At 34.3% G+C, this 22324-nt stretch overlaps 1 protein-coding gene across 2 annotated transcripts in view; it reads right to left on the reverse strand.

Moving 5' to 3' along the window:
- The window catches only part of Cals (calsyntenin 1), a 292310-nt gene that overhangs the window by 176846 nt on the left and 93140 nt on the right, over positions 1–22324 (reverse strand). For both annotated transcript variants that reach the window (XM_089108431.1, XM_089108432.1), the window contains exon 7: positions 1847–2110. In XM_089108431.1, the coding sequence (XP_088964557.1) occupies positions 1847–2110 (264 nt within the window). The remainder of the gene's footprint in view (positions 1–1846; positions 2111–22324) is intronic.

Here is a 22324-nt window from a genome sequence, read left to right on the forward strand (position 1 = left end):
TTCCTTTTTTTCGATCTTTATTTCAATCTTTAAACATTTTCAATTTTTAAACTTTGAAATCCTCAAATTGTTTTTTTTTTTTAAATAGCTGCTGGTGCTCAGCCTCCCTAATACTATCGGGCAGGGAATTTTATTCACTCTGCTCCACATACTAGATGTTAAAAGATGCCCCTCTGCCACTCCAATAGTCCAAAACCAAGTTAGTAGAATCTGTAGAAAGGTGACAATTCATTCAAACATGTCCAGAAAATTACCAAGGACGATAAAATTTGGGTTGATACGGTGTCACAAAAGAAGCCTGGACTAGCCTATACCCAGCTGGCTTTTTGTTGGGTTTTCAAATTAACCACTGCACCAAAGAAGTATCTGAGTCTCGTCTTTGCCTGAGCAATACGGGAAATCCTTGTAAGCTGTGTTTCAAAGCAAAACATAACTCAATTCAGTTCAACTCAATTCATACTTTTTATTTCCTCCGAATACGAAGAGTAAAATTTAAAAATAACCGATAATCAACAGGCCATAAAATCTTTTAAACCATATAACAACAAGTACGCAAAGGCCTTCAATCAAACTTACCACACAAATTAACACTTCATTCAATACATAATAAACTAACACTTAAAATTAACACTTCACAAATTAGCACTTCATTCAATAATTAATATTAAAAAAAAGCTACATGCGCAGCTTTATATAGATTATGAGAAAAGAGGAAATTTATATAGAAATTTCTTTTCTTTTTGCTTAGAAGGGAAACCTTTTAGAAAAAAAGTATTTAAATAAAACTGTTAAATGTTTTTAATTTACAAAATCAACACGGACGCATGCGTGAGGCAGAGACTCGAGCCCGAATTCCCCCCTTCAACTGCTATATTTTTCCAGGATTTCTTTGTACATCTTATCAATTTAGCAAACAGAATTTATTTATCCTATTAATTTAGTTGAAATTAACTTTAGTTATTTAGTTAAAATCTATGTTACTAAAAACACCGCATTCATGTCAGAGAATACATATACTAAATTTTACTAAAATATACTTACTAAATATACTAATACTAAATACTAAATATACTTACTAATGTCAGAGAATACATATACTAAATTTTACTAAAATATACTTACTAAATATAGTAATACTAAATACTAAATATACTTACTAAATAAACTTACTAAATATACTAATACTAAATACTAAATATACTTACTAATGTCAGAGAATACATATACTAAATTTTACTAAAATACACTTACTAAATATACTAATACTAAATACTAAATATACTTACTAAATAAACTTACTAAATATACTAATACTAAATACTAAATATACTTACTAATGTCAGAGAATACATATACTAAATTTTACTAAAATATACTTACTAAATATACTAATACTAAATACTAAATATACTTACTAAATAAACTTACTAAATATACTAATACTAAATATACTTACTAATGTCAGGGAATACATATACTAAATTTTACTAAGATATACTTACTAAATATACTAATACTAAATATACTTACTAATGTCAGAAAATACATATACTAAATTTTACTAAAATATACTTACTAAATATACTAATACTAAATACTAAATATACTTACTAATGTCAGAGAATACATATACTAAATTTTACTAAAATATACTTACTAAATATACTAATACTAAATACTAAATATACTTACTAAATAAACTTACTAAATATACAAAATTTTTGCACTACAACTACGGGCTATAAATCTTTCACTGCATCCTCAAAATCACAATTTTAGTGATTTTCGATTGAAACCCAAATTAATAAGAAAATAAAATACCGAAATTAAGAAAAAAAGAACTCACGATGATCATCAGCCAAACAGAAAATATGCTCTTTAATTCTCTTATCGACTGTTAAACTAGACGCATGCTTCATCCAAACGCTCATTGAGAAGACATGAGTAAAGTTGTGCGGCAGAACGTCAGACGGAATTATTGCTCCACCTGTTGCTCCATCGAAAGCAAAAACGGGGTCTGCTTCTCGTCCCTCATCAGTTTGAAGGGAAGCAGTCCACTCCGTTCCAGGTCCAGCGAATGGAAGTAAATCTATGCTATCGTCGGCTGAACCTAAAAAAAAGAAGTATTTTTGAAACCTGTGCCTCAAACAAGCAGCGTATAGCTTGTTATATATCAAGCTGATGCATATACACCTATATTAGGCCTTATCCAGGGGAAGGGGGGGGGAAGATACGTGGTTTTTGACCCCCCCCTCACCCGGAATGTTTGTCCGATTCGTAAAACGTAACAAAAATGAATGTAAATAAACGTTATACGCGTTTTTTTGTAAACCAGTCCCCCCATAAACTCCTTTTGTAACCCCCCATCCCCCCCGCGAAAAAAATCCTGGATACGGCCATTTATATATATATATATAGCCTATAGTATATATATATATATATATATATATATATATATATATATATATATATATATATATATATATATATATATATATATATATATATATATATATATATATATATATATATATATATATATATATATATATATATATATATATATATTTACTAAAATAGTTAATAATTTTACGTGCTATATTATGAGGGGATTGTCAAGATCAATAAAAATAATTAATTTAATGATATTAGCGATACACAAAAAAAAGAAATAGTTATGTATTTCCTTTTTGTTTCCTGAATAAAAAACCAAGATTATTTGACAGCAATGAAACCTGACATAACGAATTAAAAATTATAACGAAATAACGAAAACGAAAAGAACCAACAGCCTCGGAAAAATATTTTTTTTTTTGGTATTCAATATTCAAATTTAAACAACATCGTTATTTTTTAGAAACAATTTTAAGATAAGTGATTTAAAAAAAAAAAAAAAAAAAAATAATAATCCAAGTAGTACCAAGAAAAAAAAAATATAATTATTTCAATGGTTTAAATAAAGTTAAGATACAAATTGATGGATAAATACATTCTCAAAAACTTCAAAATAGAACACCACACTTGCCGAAGTTGCATGAGTAGTTAGAATGGTGGAGGTATAAAAGTGGAATAAATGTAGAGCTGTAGCAAAGTAAAAGAGCCAAGGTGAAGTAGAGTAAAGTAGAGTAAAAAGTAAAAGTAGAATTGTAGCGAAGATGTAAAAAGTAGAATAGTTAAGGCACTGGGAGTTTTTTTTGGTATTCATATTCAAATTTAAACAAGATTGTTATTTTTTAAAAACAATTTAAGATGAGTGAGTTCAAATTAAAAAAATAATAATCCAAGTAGTACCAAGAAAACAAAAATATAATTATTCCTGGTTTAAATAAAGATAAGATACAAATTGATGGATAAATACATTCTCAAAAACTTCAAAATAGAACACTACACTTGCCGAAGTTGCATGAGTAGTTAGAATGGTGGAGGTATAAAAGTGGAATAAATGTAGAGCTGTAGCAAAGTAAAAGAGCCAAGGTGAAGTAGAGTAAAGTAGAGAAAAAGTAAAAGTAGAATTGTAGCGAAGATGTAAAAAGTAGAATAGTTAAGGCACTGGGATTATTTTTTCGATTTTACAACTTTGGAAGAATAGGAAGATAATCTCAAAATAGAGCTTAGGATATTACAAGCCACATCAATGATGCTTAGTTTATGGTTGATTACTTTATGGTTTTAGGAAATGAGCGCTCTGAAAAGGCGGCAAATTTATTTACCCTAAAAGTGGTGGGTGTTACGTCAGTATTTAAATATCTTTGGACAATATTAAAAAATTCGCAAACCTTTTGAAAAAATATCAAATAAGAGAACAGTGATTTTAAAGTCTTTTGCAATGTATAAGAAATAAAGAGTTTTAAGTAACAGAAAAAAGTAACTGCTTTGTTGATTGTTGTATTTGAGAGACATCTAAAAAAAATATGAATGAAGAATATGAAATGTACTCTACAAACAATTAAAAGCTTTAATATAGTCATTTTAAAGGATTTTAAGACGCGTCAAGTTAAGAATGGAGTTAATCAGATTGGGTTCTGAGAGGCTAAAGAAGAAATTTATTTTTTATTATTTGATTAAACTGATTAGATTTACATAAAATTTAATCACGTTAAACAGTGGTGAAAAGAAAATTTGATTGTTTCAAACCTATGAAGTTAAAAGTACCGGATTTTGTCAGTGTAGCCACCATAAGCCCATAAAACATTCAGCAAAAATAAATATTCCAAATATTCCAAAAATAAATATAATAAATATATTTAAATATAAAATTCCAGCATTGCTCATCGTTCGTAAAAGCTTAAACACTAACAATCTGCTGATTCCCATCAACTATACCTTTAAAGGAAAGCTATGGCTTCTTAAGCTCTTTTATTCTTAAGCTTATTTTTTTCATTATTAAAAATATAATATTTTTATTATTAAAAATAATAATTTTTATTATTTTTATATTATTTTATCTTAAGCTTATTTTTTACTGACTCTTGGTCCGTGTTTCTACTCTTTTTTCTTATTCTTTTTATTTCGCGCCCGCTAGTACTAAAAACTATACAGATGCAAATAGTGGTTGATTTAAAATTGAATTCCCGACTTTATCAGATTTTTAATATATATGTGGTTAAACTTCCACTTAACCAGTTTAATCAATCAGAAACCATTTTCTAATTCTTGGTAATTTTCGGAGTTTTTTTTTGGCTCTTGATGGCTTTATTTGTTTTTAATGATTCAAAATTTCTTTTAAAGTAAAAAAAAAAAAAAAAAAAAAAAAAACTGTACGAAATGGGACGAGGACGCTAAGACAATATCCTATAGGCCAGCCTTTCTTATGCCTATACTTAAAAACAATCAGATTTTTTTTTTAGGAGGCCAATAAAGAAATCTACAGTTAATTAGTCAATAAAAAGGGCAAAATTGATTCACTTCTCCACTAACAACGACTTGTTGCAACGCATTTTCATACAATATTCCTAGACCTTTCTTTAGAAAGGACAAGAATAAAAAACACCAGAAATATGGAAACGGCAATATGAAAGAGACTAAAACAATCCTTCCCTAGGCAACCTTTTGCCTGAATGCAAACTAATGATCACCCAACTATAGATTGCATAGAAACATAACCACAACAACCAGTTTCTTGCTATTTCCCCTGAAACTGTAAATTAGAGACTTTTCCGTTGACAATAACGACCAAATGATAAATTTTCGACTTATTGCATTATTAAGTTGAGTAAACAGTAAATTTGCGTCGATCTGAACTCAATTTAACAAAGGTTGATGGCACAAAAGCATAACCACAACAATAGTTTTCCTGATACTTCCCCTGACATTGTAGAATTTGGGCTTTTCCATTGACAATAACAGCCAAATGACAAATTTTTGAATTGTAATCCCCATTGTTAAGAACAGTAAGTGGTAAATTTGTGTCGACACAAGCTCAAATTTACAAGGTTCTAAGACTAACCAAACAGAAAAGCTTTCGTTATTACAAAAATTTACGTTATTCTTCACCGGATATTGCAGAATTAGAGACTTTTACATTGACAATAATAATCAAATGACAAACTGCATTGTTAACAACATTAAATGGTAAATTTGTGTCGCCATAAGCCCAAATTTACAAGGTTCTGAGACTAATCAAACAGAAAAGCTTTCGTTATTATAAAAATTTACGTTATCCTGCATCGGAAATTGCAGAATTAGAGACTTTTACATTGACAATAATAGTCAAATGACAAACTGCATTGTTAAGATCAGTAAATGGTAAATTTGTGTCGACATAAGCTCAAATTTACAAGGTTCTAAGACTAACCAAACAGAAAAGCTTTCGTTATTATAAAAATTTTCGTTATTCTTCACCGGATATTGCAGAATTAGAGACTTGTCCATTTACATTAACAGCCAAATGACAAACTTTCGACTTATAATTGTATTTTTAAGATCAGTAAATGGTAAATTTGTGCCGACGTGAACTCTAATCCATGAGTTTCAAAAACTACCTGTACAGAAAGTCACCACAACAATAACTTTCCTCATTCTTCATCGGAAATTGCAGAATTAGAGACTTTTATATTGACAATAATAGTCAAATGACAAACTGCATTGTTAAGAACAGTAAATGGTAAATTTGTGTCGACATAAGCTCAAATTTACAAGGTTCTAAGACTAACCAAACAGAAAAGCTTTCGTTATTATAAAAATTTTCGTTATTCTTCACCGGATATTGCAGAATTAGAGACTTTTACATTGACAATAATAGTCAAATGAGAAACTGCATTGTTAAGATCATTAAATCGTAAATTTGTGTCGCCATAAGCCCAAATTTACAAGGTTCTGTGTTTAACCAAACAGAAAAGCTTTCGTTCTTACAAAAGTTTACGTTATCCTGCACCGGATATTGCAGAATTAGAGACTTTTACACTGACAATAATAAACAAATTAGAAACTGCATTGTTAACAACAGTAAATCGTAAATTTGTGTCGCCATAAGCTCAAATTTACAAGGTTCTGTGACTAACCAAACAGAAAAGCTTTCGTTCTTACAAAAATTTTCTTTATTCTTCATCGGAAATTGCAGAATTAGAGACTTTTACATTGACAATAATAGTCAAATGACAAACTGCATTGTTAAGATCAGTAAATGGTAAGTTTGTGTCGACATAAGCTCGAATTTACAAGGTTCTAAGCACAGCAGACAGAATATAGCAGTATGATCATTCTCTATCTCTCCCATTATAAAAACCCGGACAGGGGTGCGAGTGGAAAGAAACAGGCTAAACAAGCTAAGGCAGAAAGAAGTGGGAGGAGCTTTTTGTTCACGATGACCAGAAATGATCTGCGTTAAGCTTACTGGTATATTCAGAAACAGGCTAAACAAGCTAAGACAGAAAGAAGTGGGAGGAGCTTTTTGTTCACGATGACCCGAAATGATCTGCGATAAGCTTACTGTCTATAAACTGTGGTTCTAAGACTAACCAAACAGAAAAGCTTTCGTTATTATAAAAATTTTCGTTATTCTTCACCGGATATTGCAGAATTAGAGACTTTTCCATTTACATTAACAGCCAAATGACAAACTTTCGACTTATAATTGTATTTTTAAGATCAGTAAATGGTAAATTTGTGCCGACGTGAACTCAAATCCATGAGTTTCAAAAACTACCTGTACAGAAAGTCACCACAACAATAACTTTCCTCATACTTCATCGGAAATTGCAGAATTAGAGACTTTTATATTGACAATAACAGTCAAATGACAAACTGCATTGTTAAGAACAGTAAATGGTAAATTAGTGCCGACGTGAACTCAAATCCATGAGTTTCAAAAACTGCCTGTACAGAAAAGTAACCAAAACAATAACTTTCCTCATACTTCATCGGAAATTGCAGAATTAGATACTTTTCCATTGAAAATAACAGCCAAATGACAAACTTTCGACTTATAATTGTATTGTTAAGATCAGTAAATGGTAAATTAGTGCCGACGTGAACTCAAATCCGTGAGTTTCAAAAACTGCCTGTACAGAAAAGTAGCCACAACAACAACTTTCCTCATACTTCATCGGAAATTGCAGAATTAGAGACTTTTCCATTGACAATAACAGCCAAATGACAAACTTTCGACTTATAATTGTATTGTTAAGAACAGTAAATGGTAAATATGTGTCGACCTGAACTCAAATCCATGAGTTTCAAAAACTGCATGTACAGAAAAGTAGCCACAACAATAACTTGTTTCATACTTCATCGGAAATTGCAGAATTAAGCACTTTTCCATTGACAATAACAGCTAAATGACAAACTGTCGACTTATAATTGCATTGTTAACATCAGCAAAAGGTAAATTTGTATCGACCTGAACTCAAATTCATTAGATTCAAAGACTGACTGTAGAGAAATGTAATCACAACAATAATTTTCCTGATACTTTACCTAAAACTGTAGAATTAGAGACTTTTTTATTGACGATCAGGTTGAAATGAATAAAACTGTAGAATTAGAGACTGTAGACTGTAGAGAGACTGTGGACTGTAGAGACTGTAGACCTAAAACTGTAGAATTAGAGACTTTTTTATTGACGATCAGGTTGAAATGAATCCAAACTAAGGAGATCCAAAGAAAAATCGCACAGAACCATAACAATAGTATCCACTTTTTTATACTTCTCTTGGAACTGAAAAGTTAGAAACATTTACACTGACAATCAGATGGTAGAACTAATAATTACACTCTGCTTGAATTTCAAGTTGGTAAATAATAGTAAATTTGCGTCAACTTGAAAGCAAACGAACGCGAATCAAAACTGATCGCACAGAAACACAACCACATCAACCAATTGTTTTCTCCTGGAATTATAGAAGCAGACACTTTTTTGAGACCCAGATTGTAGATTTGGTGACCAAATAATTAGTAATCAAGTAGTTAATTGTCAACAATCTAATCACCAAATACTTGAATTGAAAATGTAAAAACTGATGAATAATCAACTTTACTTAGATGTCAAATTGTACATTTGGATTTACTGACAAATTGGATTTCTGTTCATAATCGCAAATTGACAATCTCATTGCCGAGCATAATTCAAAGATCTCAACAATAAACTAGAAAAGAAACTTAATGTGGTGCGCAGCAACACTATTGGTTACGTAGTTTTCTTTCTATCGCTACTAACGGGGTCGTAGCTTGGTAACGGTATGAGATACAGATTAAAAACTTCTTCCAATATGGGGATTGTGAATTGAAAGTAGCAAAATTTCCAGTAACTTTCTAGAAAATATAATTTTTTTTATTTTATTCTACTAAACAGTATAAAAAAGGAGTAAATCAAACTGTCTCAACTCCAAAAGCAAACCTCTTAGGGACCATGCAATGTACGATTCCTGTAAAATATAGTTATCTCTTCGGGACCTAGAATCAACAATTTTTATCTCTTCCAGACTTCTATGAAATAATTCTGGAAAGGTGAAACAGAATATCCAAATTTAAGAATATTTTCCATTTTGATCAAACTTTTTGATATTTCGTAAACTTATAAAACTTGGGGCCAATAGAGGTAAAATGAAACAAGTCCACCCGCTATTCGAAACATAAGAGGGGTTCGAGGAGAGACAGAAAAAATGTGTCTTTCTCTCAAACAAGTCCATCCATTATTCGACACATAAGTGGAGAGGGGGCAGAGAAGATATTTGCCATGGTTTTTAATTTTCACAATTATCCGAAATGGTTATTAAATCTCAAATCATACAACTAGTAATAGCTTGTGTTTTTATACACTGGTTTTTATGTATAAGTATTGTTATGGGTACCTTCCAGACTTTTTTTCAGGAATATTTCGGGAAAGGTCCAATGCTCATTGTCACGGAAAGGTCCAATGTTCATTGTCACGGAAAGATCCAATGTTGTTGTACTACTACTATTACTGTGGCTTTTGGGTTCAAGCCAAATTTGTACAATTTGTTAAGCACTGAAGCTTCCAAACAGGTTGAAGCTGCACATTTCTTTGTGAAGTTTGACTAGAGAGATTTTGAGACCTTTTGGCCCGTGTATCCCTCCAAAATATTCATATAAACTTTTCATGATTTATAGTACAATTACTTGTATTTTCTTCAAAATATGAAATTAAAAACCAAATTCTTTTTTTTTTTTTTTTTTTTTTTTTTTTTTTTTTTTTTTGCTTTTAAATGTATGGAAAAATATGTTTCCATGTTTATTCTGCGTGCTTTGTTTTGTTTTTTTGCTGGTGCACCCTTATTTATTTTGTTGTTATTGAATTTTCCAATAAGTCCGCTGTTCATATTCTGTTTCTTCCTATTTTAGTAATACAATATAAATTTTGACCCGAAGAACATACCGTAGTAGCGCCTCAGTTCGGATAATTTATTAACGCATAACGCAAAATTAACGGATAATTCGGATAATTTATTAACGCATTAAAAGTGTGCCAATATCAGGCTTATTTTTTCTTACTGCTGTTAGTTTATATACCTCATAATATTGAAATATGTGTTGGCAATATGTTTATCTCTGGTAACTTAATTCATTGCTATAATACTACACAGGCTGATGATACTAGGATACGAGTAACTTCCCCATCGTGGTTGAAATTTTCTTTTCAGGTCAAGAGTTCCAAAAGATGGTCCAAAATTTCGAATGTGCAACCATGTTGCACAGGGTCACCATGGTATAGATTGGAGAAAATAGATTTTATTGCATGATTTCGATTTCAAATAAATTAATCATCTCTCTCTCTCTCTCTCTCTCTCTCAAATGTTTCCAGTTTTTTTTTCAGTTTTCTTAGCAGGAGTATATCCCTCCATGAATTGATATAAAGGAAACAATTTTTTTCAAGTGAAAGTAAGAAGTAACATAAAACTTAAAACAAACAAATTATTTCGTATATGAAGGGGGCTACCCCCTCTCAACCCCACACTCGTTACGTTAAAATTTTTAGCGCTTTAAAAAAGTTTCATATTCCAACTGAACAATCCTTCTGTTTCAGCAGTCGTTCTAAAGAATGGGGACAAGAAGCCAAACTTCAGCGTAAAGAGCGAGGAGTTGAAAAGGGGACAGTCCCCTCATATATAGAACAATTTCTGTTTGTTTTAAAGGTTAATGTTGTTTCTTTCTTTAATTTGAAAAAACTTGTTTCTTTTATATTATTTAATTTCTGATCGCTTTTCAAATAAGCCCAGGCCTAAACAAGATATGATGTGGGGAACCAGTCCGGTTTCTTGCTTTCAAATTGATTATAAATTGATTAAATTCGTAATTGTCAAATGATTGGTAGAGTCCAGCTTTTTTTTTTTTTTCTGCTTATGGATTAAAATGCTGGATTGTACCTAAAATTTTGGACAAAATTTTAATATTTGGTCTAAATTTTCGATGAACAGTAGTTTTGTAGAACAAGTCTTTAATAATATTTTAATACAGAGTAACAGGGGACGAAAAGGAAAATCATTGTTAATGTAGGTGAAAATTTTGCTTTCTTTTGATCTTTTACGCGGCTGAAGCTTTCGCGACCTCTATCATAGAACGCTCTGACATAGTTTAAATACATTGAAATATTGTACATAAATGGGAAAAGAGACATATTATCACTTAAAATCCATGAAATCATAGCTCCTGATAGCACTTGCCCCTCTCTCCAAGAATTATTTGGCGAGGCTTATGACGCCCTCTCTAGATATTTCCACCTCTGTGCCGGTAGGCATGTAAATATAGTATTGTATGCTTCATCGAAAACCACTGTCACAAAAAAAGGTGCCCTATTACAACCCCCCCCCCCCTATCTCCAATAATAAAATCGTACACCAAAAATATTCTCGGGATTCAAGAAGGATTAGCCATTAATTTCTACCAATTATCAATTTTCTTAAATTAAAACGCTCTTTCTAGGTTATTTGGACTACCTCCACCAACAAAATGGCCCACCGCCCCTCCTTCACAATAGTTAATTCGGACGTAGAGATCACTGTGTGTAATTTTGTGAAAGATGAAGCAAATCAGTTTAGTTAAATGAAGCTTTTAAATAAAAACAAGAAAGTCTTTCTGCAATAAGAAGCGAGACATCATTACACACCACTCTTATTCAGGCTAGGGTCTAAATGAGGGGATATGACAGATTAATTAATGCCCCCCCCCCTCCATAACTCGTTTCTATATCTATCTGAACGCTCATGGAGAGTTCGCAAATTTGAGCATTGAAATGCGCTCCTTTAGGCATCCCCTCCACCTACACATTGACCCACCGCCAGTTATTCATAATAGCTGAGGCAAGTATACACCACTTTTGATTAATTTCAACGTCCCCCTCAACATACCCTGAAAGTTTCAATATAATACACTAAGCTATTCCCGAGACATTGCAGATATGTGCTTTTGACAACCTGGATGCAAATAATGCATTTTGACTTAGTTCAACCTCCCTCTCCACATTCCAAGGAAGTTTCGCATTATTATCAGTAGCTTTTTCACATATCCAGGATTAAACCTACCCCTCGTCTCCAAAAAAAGCCTATGTGAAAACAAGGGGCAACTTTCATATTTTACAGCCCTTGCCCCAGGGGCTCTGGGGGTCATGAGATCTCTGGAGGCGTATTTATTGGAGTTTTAACTGTTTGAACAAAATAACCACCTCAAAATTTGATAGGATGCTATTGGGGGTTAAAAGGGTGGGTAGCTAAACAGGGCGTTGAAGGGGGATTGGTTGCCCTCCAATTCCTTTCGACCCATAAAAGGACACTATTCTGTCAATGTTCAATTGCATGAGACCCCTCATAAGTTTCTACGACAATTCATTCCATAATTGGCCTGGTAAAGAGAAACATAAAAAGAAATAACCAAAAAATAACACATTGAAGCCGTATCGCGTTTTACTCTGGCAGCGCTATTTGCAGCGCTATTTGCAGCACTGTTGCTTTGCCAATGATATCTGTCATGACGTCTAAAGTGTTTGATGACAATAAATTAATGGGCAAAAATCTGAAATGTAAAAAATGACGAAGAGAGATAAAATACAAGAAATAATCTTTTAGGAAAGAGACAGGAAATTTGTGCCATTAATAGGATTATACCGTGAAAATTGGAAAACATGATAAAGTGAATAAATCCCATCACTTAAGCTAATGGAATTACAACAATACTATCATTCGAAGATTAACACCATAGGAACTGAGAAGAAAAACTCAGGAATAGAAATAGACTAGAGACGAGATAAGTGACTTTTCTTAGCAAAACCTAAATGTGAAAATTGCAATGCTGTAGGGAAAGAGGCTTAGCCAAAATTTCACTGTAAGATTGTGTAATTAATTTTAGCCCAGAAAGGAGGGAGGGGGTTCTAGAAAGGGTTTTGAATATTCATGATAGTATAGATTATAATATATCTCCAAATTTTGCAGAGTTGAACACACCTAAAATATTACCCAACGTCATATCCTTGTAAAGGAAACGCGAGTATTTTCCATTGAGACAGTTAAGTTGACTGAGATAAGATAAATGAAAGCGACTTTTACTTTCTATGCAACAATTGCATGTTGGACAACCTAGCGAACTTCCTAAAACCACATTTTCCAGCAACATAACAGCCACAACAGTCAAAGTAAGAAGGTCCTAATAAAGCTTCCTTATCCACTCAGATTGACAAATGGGCTTCACGCAATAAAAACGAGAATGTTGCTTTTCTCCAGACTGAAGGTTCTGCACCGTTGCCCTGAATTTGCCTTTGACAATAAAGCTATCAATAGAGTCAATAAACTCATTATCCTCAGATTGAACTCGGACCTGATATATTTTGGAGTCGTCACCTTAATCAGATTCAGTCCTACTGCACTAGAATGCTTGGAGTAAGAAAGCTAGAAAACTTTCACCGCGAGAGTATTCTGCCATCCATATCGTCCATCTTGCTTCTATATAAGTCCATCGTGAGAATTATTGCCGGCAGTAACTACTCGCTTGGTGTTGACATGGACAAATTATGGGGCTAAACAGATTTGCCGGAGAACCTTATTTTTTTTAAACCTCTATTTCTAGCAATTCCTTTTCTTAATGTCCTCCTTTCTTTAACGAAAATGTAAATATTTCAAACATGGCAAATTCATATATTTTAGGCTTTGAGGAGGTTAATGTAAAACAAAAAAAAATATATACACATGCTAGAACATGAATGTTTTTTTTATTTTAAAATGTTTTCCTTAGAAACTCTCCAATTAAATATAATAGTAATTTCATAATAAATTGTTATTGCTGTTTGCAGCCATCTGTTGGTTGGTTTGCCCAGACGCTCAGACCAAACCACGATCGAGGAAGCAGATGTAAGAACATACAAGGTGTGTTCAAAAAGTAATGAAACTGGCAGACGCGCGGCCTTCCAATCGGCACCAGAGCGCTCTCAATAGGTGGTATCGGTGATTGGGGTCTTGCTAAAGCATTGCACCCCGCGGCACTGTCACAGGGTGCGGCAGTGCTTCTGGACAGTGAGAGAGTGAGGATCGCTAGTTTCGCAAAGTGTGTTTTTTCATTTTGGTCACGGGATAAAAAGTAAAGAATGGAGCGGACAACAGAGCAGCGACACACCGTCAAATTCTGCTTTCTCTTGGGCAAAACTGCTTCAGAGACTCTTGCCTTGATTGAGTAGACCTACGGAGACCATGCCAAGTCGAAAGCCCAGGTTTTTTGTTGGCACAAGGACTTTAAAGACGGGCGGTAGACAGTTTAGGACAAAGATCAATCTGGAAACCCTTCGACGAGTTCATCGGATGAAAACGTGTCAAAAGTTAAAGGACTCTTGGACTCCGACCACCAGTTGAGTCTACAATTCATAGCGGAAGAACTTAACACGTGCAAGTCGACGGTACACAATTTTGTAACCAAGAATCTCAACTTGAGAAAAGTTTGTGCAAAATTGGTGCCAAAAGTGCTCAATGATGAACAGAAACAACGACGAGTTGACCTGTGCTGTAAAATGATGGAGGTTGTGGAAGGTGAAACAGACTTTTTAGATGCCGTACTAACAGGCGACGAAACATGGGTTTTCCAATACGACCCTGAGACCAAACGCCAGAGTTCCGTGTGGCACACAAAGAAGTCTCCGCGCCCCAAGAAGGCAAGAATGGCGAAATCAAACGTTAAAACCGTATTCATTACCTTTTTTGAGAACCGTTATGTGGTATATGGCGAGTTTGTGCTTCAAGGAAAAATAATAACTCTTGCTTTCTAAAAAGATATCCTTGTGCAACCGCACTGAAACATGGAAATGAGATTACTAACGACTGCCGATCAATGGAAGACCCATCCCAACAACGCTCCAAGCTACACCGCCTTCCATGTGACATAGTACCTAGCCCGGATAGGGGTTTCAACTTTACCACAGCCTCCGCGTAGACCTGATTCAAGCCCGGTAGACAGTTTTTTCTGTTCCCCAAATTAAAAACCGCCCTGAAAGGTCGCCGTTTTGATGACGTTGCCGTCATCCAGAAGACCGTAACCAACTCTTTAAAAGTCGTTTCGGAAGCTGACTTCGAGGGAGCCTATGAATCATGGAAATCGCGCTGGCAGCGGTGCATCGACGCCCAAGGGAACTATTTTCAAGAATTTTGAGCCGTTATTAAAATCGGATTAATAAATTCCCCTTCATAGAATAAGTCTCATTACTTTCTGGACACACCTTGTACATCGAATTCTTGTACCTAAACAAAATTGGCTGAAAACTACAACTTTTTGAAAAATAATTGAATTGTCTTGGCCCTGCCTTTAATGTAGAAATTACTGCACTGCAAGGATAGACGTGTAGCCGAGTTTTCATTTCAAGAGAGCATAGATAGTTTTATAGTTAATTTTATAACTAATTTCCACCCTAGACGAGTGGTTAGCACGCTAGACTTGAAATCCTAAGAACAGGGGTTCTAGGCGTCGCTGGTTATTCGGTTTCGAACGGAGGTCAATGGCGTGACTATAATGTCAGCCAGAGTCGACCCAGCTCTAAATGGGTACCTGCAGAAATGTGGGGGGAAACACGGGAAGCGTCGGATGAAATGTCCCCAACCACGCATTGTATTCCCGGCTAAAGGCAGTGAATCAGAAGATAGGTACCTCCGCTACGCAGACCAATTGGCAGCATAGGAAAAGTTTTTCCTATGCTGCCTTTAGTTTTAAAGCCAATTTTAGGCCAAAGAGGACCCAAAAGGACCAAGCCTGAAAGGTTTTGATTGTGATCTGAAAAAACATTGACTAATGCGGGAAATGAAATTCCAGACTTGTGAGCCGATGTAATGAAGAAGCACAGAAAATTTTAGCTTACTAGTAGGCATTCGTAACCTCAATCTTCTGAAAGGAAGCATGCCCAAACTTTTAAAGGAGGAGCGAGAAGCGTGTCTTTCTTACATCAAATTTCGTTAAGTCCCAAACAACAAACAAAACCGACGTACCGATGTGTGAAGTTTAGACAGCATACCCATATACAGAATATAATCGACATGTCGATATGCCGAGTCTTATCACTAAGTTTGATACCAATGTTGAACACTCACTTGAAAGAAACAACAGACTGCTTTGACCCCTAGGGAGATCCTTTGAAATCACCCTTGAATAATGTAAACGCCGCTTTTCAGCTATTTCCTGTTCTGGAAAATCAGAGCGAGATGCGTGCCTGCAAATTTTCCTGTTGCCTCAAGAAACGGCAGGATAAGGAGGGTAAGCTCCCCATAAGGAGACGGGAGGAAATACTGGCGCCACGTCAAACCTATATTTTAAAGATAGTAGCAACGCAATTGAAAAATTATCAAAGTTAAATCTACGGCGATTTAATATGGGAAGATTAAAAACTATCAACCCTAGGAGAGCTTGGGGAAATGTTGGTATATTAAGTACGCTAGTTGAGTTTACGCGGGTACGCTGGTGGATACAGGATTCTGTTTGCTTTATCACCCCTTATATTTTAGAAAGATGAGTAAGCAGCAGTTCAGGGTGTTCCATAAAAGAAACAAAATCACTAAACACTATGGCATTGTTAGTATTTCCGACATTAGCGCCAGTTACCATTAATTTACCGTACTCTTAGGGTAGTAGTTGATTTGAATTATTCAGGTCTTTAGTGGTGCTAATTCACAGCTTTAGTGGATAATTCACAGGTGAATGTTAAATTTTTCGTCTTAGATCTATGACTTGTTTGGATCAGCTTTTGGAATCAGGAACCAGAAACAACTAGTTTTTTACCAATAACGTCAACTTTTTAAGCCACAAGATTTTGTCTTTTGATTAACGACTGCTTTTAACTAGAAATGCCATTGCGTCCAACCTCCGGCAACTGGTATCAAATATTGGGCAATATATCTCTCGGCAAGATTGATCCACAGGGTGAGCGGAGGACAAGCCACAGGATGCCCTTTCTCTGGTTCAAAAATTGAACAAATATGTATGGAAAGGAAAAGCAATAAGTTAATGACTAATTTTTTTTTTAATAAAATTAATTATATTCATAACAAATCATAACAGTTACAGCAGTTTAAATAATATTGTAGAAATAAAAAAAAAACTACATATGCATATTAAGTGAATTTTCAAATAAGGTAAGAATAGTAAAACTTACTATGAATAAAAGTGATCCTTATATGAGGGGAGCTCCCCCTTTTATGCTCAACTTTTCAATATGTTATAAAAGTTACAACATTACTATCAATAATGAACGAAAAGTGCTTTAATATAGACAGAGTCGCCGTTCCTTGGGATCCTTCCCAAGATCTTGGGATTTCAGTCCTGAGTCTTGATCTTGGCAATTTATTTGGGATTTATATGTTATGTATTATGTAAGTATAAATTCCACATTTTCCAGTGGCAACCAAGAAAAATCATTAGGAATATATTCACTTTGAAATATTATTATTAATAATATCGAAACTTGTATAAAACCGGTTCTGTTATGTCCGTACATGTTTAAATTACGTCTGATGCAGGGTTTCTTAATTTGTCACCATATTTGGTTTGCTTATACAGTTTCTTTATCTTAGTTCGCAAAACAGTACGGTACTTGTCTAGAATCTGGGTACACACACGAGAAGTGAAGTTTCGTCAATGCTAATGAAATAAAACAAAAAAGGATGCAAATATAACAGTTTAAGAAACAAATTTGGGCTATATATATGCACATTATAGGGGGGGGGAGTAAAGCATAGGATATATTAAATACGTAACCTAACCTAGCTACCTTTTGGTCCCCCTAAACCCCAGAACTAAAGTTTAAATCTTCGTCATAGAGTGAGCAATATCTCACTATGCAGCGGAAACCTGTTTATCATTAGCGGCTTTGAGATTTCGATGCGGTCTTTTTTTCGTGTGCATCCAAATTCTAGATAAGCACCAACAGTACTACTACTAACAACTCACTACAGATACTGAGGCCAACACAACTACGCACACTCCTTAACCATTATAACATCTCCAAAGCCACTCCCCCCCCCCTTCCATCCTCCTAGGAAGTTCTAATTACAAAAAACCATACATCATCAATTTCAATATTATTTGCTTTGCTATTTTCAGAATTGAATGTATTGTGTACAGTTACAATAGAAACCTTGCTGAAAAAAAAAAAGGAAATACGGTCAGTTTTAACAATGTTTGGCTAAATGAACTGAAATTCAAAGACCACATCACTCTGGAAGAAGAAAACAAAGGCACAACGTATTTCAAGTGATCCCGCTATAAGCTGAGAAATGCTAACCAAGCTTGTTAACTCCTTAATTACTATGTTTATGTTAGACATAGCAATTAAGGAGTTAACAAGCTATCTATGAAATCGTTGAGAGAGAAAAAAAACACAAAAAACAACCATTAATTCTCAGTTGGGCATGTTGAGTAGATAAAATGCAAGGATGTATAGTCGATCAAGCGGATATCAATCTGAGTAAGAAGCTTTTTGCAAAAGGTCAAGCATATGTTTCATTGAGCAGATTGCTAACAAACAGGTCGTGGTAACGAACTGTAGGCCTAAGTAGGGGGCGACTCAGCTCAATAGTGATAGTGATAGTGATATATTTAATTAACAAAAAGTTTAAATACAAAAATCAATATGATTCACCCAAAACCAAACGGTTGAATAGTAAATGAAACTCTAAAAAACGGAATTTTAATATCAATATATACATCAAAAGAATCAAATTATGCTGATTCTAAATATATTCATCAAGTTTAGTTTTACCCATCAAAAGTAACGATCCGGAAAAAGTTTTCTTTATTTTTTAAATAGGGGGGAAAGCCATCTTAAAATTACAGAAACATAAACAGAACACGTCATTAGATTTAGCGTACTAGAGAGTTTAATAGTACAAGTCCGTGGCCCCTGTATGCATATATGTGTGCCTTCGCTATTTTTGCCATAAAAACGATTACGGATGGGTGTTTATTTGTTGTTTTTTTTTTCAGGGGTGGTTGGATCGAAATAATGGTCCTAGAAGATCGAGAGAGGGTGCATTCGAACGGAAATTAAAAGTTCTAGTTAACTTTTTAAGTGACCAGAACGATCGGAAGGCAACTGAGCTCCCTCCCACGCCCATTTTCCCCCAAAAATTATCTGATCAAAATTTTGAGATAGCCATTGTTTTCAGTATAGTTTAAAGATCAAACAATTATGTCTGAAGGTGTAAAATGACCCCCACAGTCAGTGGGGAGAGGACTGTAAGTTATGAAATTCGCCCATTGTTTACGCATATAATAATAATAATAATATAATGCAAAAACGTAGGCCAGAGCCTCTTACAAAACAGGAAAAAAAAAACAATACAAAAATTTAGATAAATCTTCTAAAGTCACTTAAGTCGTACATACGACTCTCATGGAAGGTGCCAGAGCGGTTTTTTCGGGGAGGGAGTTCCAGGTGTCGACGATTCGGTTTCGAAAGGCCCATTTGCCTACATCTTTGTAGAACCTTTCAGTTTTAAGCTTTAAGGGATGACCACGTAGATGACTTTCGTTAAAGACCAGTAGTGCTTCCCCGGGGACGTTGTCACAGCAGCCATGGCATAGCTTGTACAGCTCGATCATATCACCCCTTAGAAATTTGTATGAGAGTGCTGGTAGGTAAAGCAGACGAAGACGTTGTTCGTATTCCTTGAATCGGTTAATACTTCTATAAAACACTTGAAACCAGAAAAAAACTTGCCCTGTTCTTCTACTTCTTGATAACCACGAGAGTCGTTTGGATCCAACGATTGTACGCTACTGCAAAAACAAGTCAAACGCGCTCTTTACGTTCTTTCCTCATTGCTGACATAGGCGACAGCCCTTGGGTGTAGTAGTCCTAGGCCCTATCAACTGTGCACTTCGAAAAAAATGCAATGAATGGCGGGATACCAATCCAGGGCAACAAATTAATTTATACAAAGGTAGCGCTTACTTCCCAGCCTTTCCTGGAAAAATTTAGCCCGGCGAAGATCGTGTCAGCTTTACGTGCATTAGAAATTTCCCCTTTCAACAGGGGAATTGGCTTTGATCATGTTTTTTCACCCTCTGTAGTTACAGACAGGCTGGTAGTTATGGTGCCTCTAAATTCAAGTCCCTTGGTTTCGTCTGAGGCCCTTCAGACATAGGGAAGACCTATAGTAGCTCCTGAACAGGTTTGAACTTTTCCTCCCATGTTTCCGCTATTACTGTTTTGGGGCAGCAAGGCTGCAACCAGGCCCGCACCCAAATCATTAATGACATACTCAAAAAAGGGAAAGTAAAGCAAGCGTGAAAACCAAAACTAAATAAGACCACGGAAAAAAAAGTACGGACAGACACTGAGAATTCTTTAAAAGAGTAATAGTGAATTCATTAAATGTCGACGACACTTCGAGTGATGAGTTACTTCATTGTGGTTATGTGGAAGATATTGAGCCTTTCGATATCGACTCAATGGCTGCAAAGCAGAGTAGATTAGTAGATTGGTAGATTATTTTAGTAGAGTTGGTGCATGGCAAACGAAGCGCAGAGATTTATTAAGTTGCTCGAATAGAAAATGTCAAAGCAATTTCAAGGTTTCTTTCATGAAAAAAAGTGGACAGAAATTTCTGCTTTCAGAGATTCCAGACAAGGCGTACTGTTTTGAAGCTTTTTCGCCCACAAGGCCTGGAAGGCACAGAAACTACAATCTAAATTCATACAGACTGTGGTGAATTGGGTTGCACTTTAATGCTTTTATTGTCATTTTGTATAGCTGAAATCCTATTTTTCTTATACTTTTATTCATATTTGAAAAAAAATTCCCAATCTGACAGTTTACCATGGTGTCCAACCGAACACTAGACCCGTCCAATCAGACCCCGTGGGTAGGGGCTGTTCTAGACAACTTAATAAATTAAAATTTTAGTTTTTGGGAAAAAAAAAACTTCAAAGGTAGTCTTAACCGCTACTATTGACAAATCAATGGCTTAGAATATATGACGTTCCAAAATCGTGACCAGGTGAACTTCGACCTCCCCTTCTTCTAGCTCAACTTACCAAATTTTATTTTTACTACTGGGCCCCACTCAAGATTCTTATTACAGCCCCCCCCCCCCCAGACGAAAAATATCCTGTGTACGGATTTACATTGGGAGGGCGATCCCCCATAGAATAAACTATGCTTTGTCGAAAGTTGAATCAATATTTACATAACAAGAGAAAGTCTTAGTAGAGAGAGGTGGGTTCAGTGGGAAGGCACCCCCCTAACACATAAGACAATTTCTTTTTTTTGGATTCAATGTCCCCCTTCACTTTCATCGGGAAACACATTCTTGTTTATTAAATTTCTTGCGGGGACGGCGTACTCCAATGCACTTAAGAATTCTACAAAATGTCGCCAATTAAGATCGTTTTACCATAAAGACGTTGAGATATAATTCTTGGAAACGAGATTCCACGAGACATTAGTAGAATATTATATTGCTCCACGTCTCTAATTCTTTCTCCTAAATAAGCATAATTTGTTCCACAACAATAACAATCAAATTGGAACAATAGAAAAAGCTCTTATTGCAGAATACTAATTACACAAAAATATCTTTATTTTAAAAACATGATAAAAACATCATAAGTTTAGAATTTATCTATATTCAAAAGCCATCACAAAAATCTAGAAGTACTTGCTTCCTCCAAAATTTCCTTACTCTAGAAATAATTTATCCTGCAATTTTTATTGGGGAGATTTGTAAATAAAAAAAGAAAAATTTATAAGAATAATACATAAAAGATCCTCCAGAGTCATATATATATATATATATATATATATATATATATATATATATATATATATATATATATATATATATATATATATATATATATATATATATATATATATATATATATATATATATATATATATATATATATATATATATATATATATATATATATATATTTATTTATTTATATATATAGCCCTGGAGGGGTGACAAAAATTGGTCTAAAAGGACTTATGTCGCCATGCAAAAAGTGGGGTAGCAAAATAGCAATGCTACTTGGCAGTTTTCAAATTTGTTGGTAGATTTTGTCTGAAAATACCTTTTTTATATATAAAAATCATTTTTGCTGAAAGAAAAGCTGTAAAAGACAAGTTTTGACACAATATTCACCGTGTAAAAAGTCGGGTAGCATAGTAGCAATGCTACTTGGCAGGTTGCACGTCCGATTTTGTCTCAAAATACCAGTGCTTCCACTATCCCCGAATTTTGGGGGATTTCCCCAAAAATTGTATCTTCTCGAAAAAAGATCGGTTCCCCAGAAATATCTTTTCGTTCAGGGTTGCAATCCCTAGTGATTTATCACTTGTGACAATCCACCCTAGCAACTATCGCGTTCACTTTACTTGACATAATTTTTTCACTAATTCCAAAGT

The sequence above is a fragment of the Artemia sp. Qi Xiang Cuo genome, chromosome 3, assembly GCF_049724085.1.
Source record: "Artemia sp. Qi Xiang Cuo chromosome 3, ASM4972408v1, whole genome shotgun sequence".
In the NCBI taxonomy this organism is placed as follows: Eukaryota; Metazoa; Arthropoda; class Branchiopoda; order Anostraca; family Artemiidae; genus Artemia; species Artemia sp. Qi Xiang Cuo.